Source organism: Monopterus albus, unplaced genomic scaffold (genome assembly GCF_001952655.1).
Source record: "Monopterus albus unplaced genomic scaffold, M_albus_1.0 scaffold12.1, whole genome shotgun sequence".
Taxonomy (NCBI): Eukaryota; Metazoa; Chordata; class Actinopteri; order Synbranchiformes; family Synbranchidae; genus Monopterus; species Monopterus albus.
In genome coordinates, this window is record NW_018127892.1 from 106,715 (window position 1) to 110,687 (window position 3,973).

A 3,973-nucleotide genomic window follows, 5' to 3' on the forward strand; every position below is an offset into this window, starting at 1 on the left:
TTTCTTCCGTTAAAGGGAGTTTTTCCTCCCCACTGTCGCCCAGTGCTTGCTCAAGGGGGATTTGTTGGGTTTTCCCTATGTAATAATATTGATAACAGTAAGGTCTAGACCTTACTTTGTAAAGTGTCCTGAGATGACTTTTGTTGTGATTTGGCGCTATACAAATAAAATTTGATTTGATTTGATTTGATTCATGCAGACTTGCTCTCTCCCATCTACATCTCCCTTTGTTTTTACTCTTGGAGTTCTCAAACTCATTAGTCTTACCGGTTTAATTGGGGGTACAGTTTGACACATATCGATAGACGGGGGAGTGCGCACCTTTTACAGGAAACACAAATGCATGTGCAGATATTGTTCCGCCCCCACATAAAGCATATGAGCTACTTTCAGTCACACAGAAACTGGTAAGGGAACATTCAAGGCAAAGAGAACAAGCCTTGTGACACATCTGTTACAACACATTCACAGTGTGACACACAGACACACACAGGCACCTCTTTATTAGTCTTCATGCCACTGCATTAAATGTAGTCACAGTTGGGGTCAGGAGCGCAGAGGCACCGAACAAAGGCACTTCCAGTTAACTTGGATATGAATGGAGTTAATCAGATGGTGATTCAGTTCTGGGGTATGCAGGCCTCCAAGTCAGCTGCATCATGGCTTGGAGTTTTGATGATTGCAGCAAAAAAAATATCAGCAAAAAGAAAAAGAAAAAAAAAGAATGAGCAAAACTTGTATAGTTTTCCTGAGTCAGGTTGAAGCAGAAGACATAGGCTGTAAAACCAACATGGCCCACACAGCTCTTGTAAATGTAATTAAAAGGAAACACAATATCTCTCTGGTGTCCGTGTAGGTGTTATTGTGCTTTGACACTGAGGATCTTAAGATAAAAGCCACGCCCTGCTTAGCAAAGTCTGCAACAGGATCCTCTACATGCAGCTTTTTGCATTTGACTGCACCTCTAATTATGCAAATCACATCATGCTAACAGAATATCATTAACAGCTTGCTTTTATAACTACATTAATATTAGAAGCCTTGATGCAGCATTCAATCTCAGAAATTTCTAGAATCTATGGAAAAACCACACTGGACAAGCTCGAGGACAAAAGGAAAAAAAAAAAAGCAAAACAGAAACATCTGAGTTTCTTCTTTAACCGAAACTGTCAACAGGCCATGCAAAGTATTAATGTTGTGATCATGGTGAAAGGGAGGAAGTGGCATAAAGGGAGGGCAGCATGATAGAGAGAGACACTGACAGCAACTGACAGAGGAAGAATCAAGAAATAATGTGAAGGAAGGCAAGATAGATAGATGGAGGGACAGAGGGAGGGAGGAAATACCAGACTGACAATGTGGGACAGAGGGAGGTAATTGAGAACATATGGGTCAGATCTTACCAAAACTCACTGAGGGAGAGCATGAAAAGTGGAAAAAAGCAGGTCTGGAGAAAAAAAAAAGTGCTGATGTTTGGTGTCAGGGGAATTTCAGTGTGATTTGTGATAGTTTCCCTCTGTCCTGGCTTACTCACTGTTACGCTTTTCCCCTCACTCCCGCTTAGGTCATTTCGGGTGAGTTCACTGTAGCATTACTTCACTCAACTTTGCTCTCCTGCCAAGGGATGCTTGTTTTGCAGCAGTTATTGAAATACAATAGAAAGCATGCAGCGGATAATAAATACGTATAAAAACATAAGAGGCATAAAGCAGTAAAAATAAAAAAAGACAGACAGAGAGGGAAACAATGGTGCAAATGCAGAATTGATCAACTTTGCACTGTTTCTAATACTACAGCACAAGGTACAGAAGAACGACCTCACATTTAGGGTTAGGTATTGTCTGACATGAAATAAACATTAAATGGTTCTGTTGCATTATCTGACTGAATGTGTTCAAACTGTATGGGGAGTGAACATTCAGACACGCCCATTATTGTATGTGTGTGTGTGTGTGTGTGTGTGTGTGAGAGAGCGAGAGAAACAGAGACTGACTCCCAAAAACCCTGCACCATCAGGGTCAGCACATTCCCCCCCCTGAGTTTGCTGCCAGAAGATCTCAATGCATTCAGAAGACTGGCTTTTAAATCTATAAGGGCTGCAAGGGGATGTGGGAGTGAGGCCTTGATGACAAGCTGCATATCTGTGCATATGTGTGTACAAGCTCTGAAGTGTTTTAGGACAAGGGTCCTAACCGTCTGATTCCTGGCTGCTATTGCTGGACCTGTCAGCGATTATATTCTTATTACACCGATTCCCCGTCCATATGGACATAGACTTGACAGACATATGTGCCACTCCCAGCCAGATGCACTGATTCTGGCCATGTAGCACACATGCATCTCCGTGGTTGTCCACAGATATATTCACAGGTTGATGTGAGAAAATGTGGATCTTACAACAAAGAGCGCCAGTCATAACTGGATGAGGTGTAATGTTTTGGCTGTGTAGTTTAATTGCCTTACAAAAACGTTACCCTGGTGATGGCATGCACGCAGAAGACAGACATATAGGCCTGTGACTCATCGCGCAATGTAAGAAAGCCACAAGCAGTTCTCTGCACATCACCGCATCATTTCTGTTCTGTTTAGCTGAACATTAACCAGAGTCTTTTATTACGAGTCTTTAATGGAATTTGGAGCGCGGGTTTTATCTTTAACGGTGATATTGATAATTGCAATATTTGCATGACCACAGAGGTAACAGGCTGTCTGCTGACAAAGAGGGAGGGTGATCCCGTTTCTCACAGACACCAAGCTGTCTGTTTCGTTGCGCCTCGCCCTTTCCGGTCGGTGCGTCTGTGCGCCACCGTCGATCCTCGTAACAAAAGGCGTCGGTGACTCCGGTCTCCGCCACCGGTGTCAAGTCAGCAACATTAATGTCTGTGACTCATTACAGCCTCCAAAATAAAGTCCGTTATTAATTCATTTCCAAGTATAGTAGTAATGTATGCAATAGAAAGCAAAGTGGCCTTTGTTCCAAAATGTTATTTTTTTAGTCATAGAGGCCTAAGCGACTATAAAATACCTAAATATAGAACAGGCGTGTTGTATAGGCCCATGACCAAATTTTGCATGTACAGTAGGCTACATTACAATTCAACATTTTACTCATAGGCTACTCATCACAGCCTACCTTCTGCTGGCTTTCCTGCCTTGCATATACTTTTCATTTCGCCTCTTTTGTCTCCTAAAAGACAAAGGAAACTCTCAATGACTGTTCAAAGCTTTAATTTTGAAGGCAGTACGGTCTAATTTCCGGTGTTAACGCGACTTTCTCTGGCTGACTTCACACAGCTGATCGAGCTTTGGCGCACATCAAAGCGCAGTTACAGCGTAGGTGCAACCATGGAGGAAAGCAACTTCAGGAATTGCATGTATTTGGACTTTAAAACACACTTGTAAACACCGAGTCCATCTTTTGCCTATTTTGTCTTACACACGAAGTTGCTCATTTATGCGCAAAGCCAGGAGCATTTAAAAAAGGGGGAGACAAGAGGGCAACGCCTGCTGCTGGCTTCATTATACTCAACTCGTGTCACTTTGTCACTTTCACACTTTGGTTTCCTGCTAAACACAATGTGCAAGATGAACACCGTTAGGCATTAAGGCTTTCCATATTGTGCCTCTTACGCGCGAGTGATTGAATGGGCAGCATCTAAATCAAACATAACTATAAGGCAGTTTTATCCCATTTGTGTGTTTGTTAACTGACCTGATATCCTGAAACCATTGAATAAAGTGATTTACAGAACAGTTTAATAAGGTGTGCAGCGCCACCGCCGCTGCCTGAGCAGCGAGCCAAGCCTGACACGCCCATGTAGCCCTTCAGCACCAAAACGAAGCGACACAAACATTCATCACTTAAACAATAAAATGCATTAAACTGGGATGTCGTGCCAAACAAACAAACAAAACAAAAAACGCAGAATAACATGTGTCCTTACTTTTCTGTCTGTCACTTCTTCCCCGACAG

At 42.6% G+C, this 3,973-nt stretch overlaps 1 protein-coding gene across 1 annotated transcript in view; it reads right to left on the minus strand.

Moving 5' to 3' along the window:
* The window catches only part of vat1 (vesicle amine transport 1), a 32,470-nt gene that overhangs the window by 27,769 nt on the left and 728 nt on the right, over nucleotides 1-3,973 (minus strand). Inside the window, exon 2 of the mRNA XM_020590297.1 lies at nucleotides 3,134-3,187. Within this exon, the coding sequence (XP_020445953.1) occupies nucleotides 3,134-3,187 (54 nt within the window). The remainder of the gene's footprint in view (nucleotides 1-3,133; nucleotides 3,188-3,973) is intronic.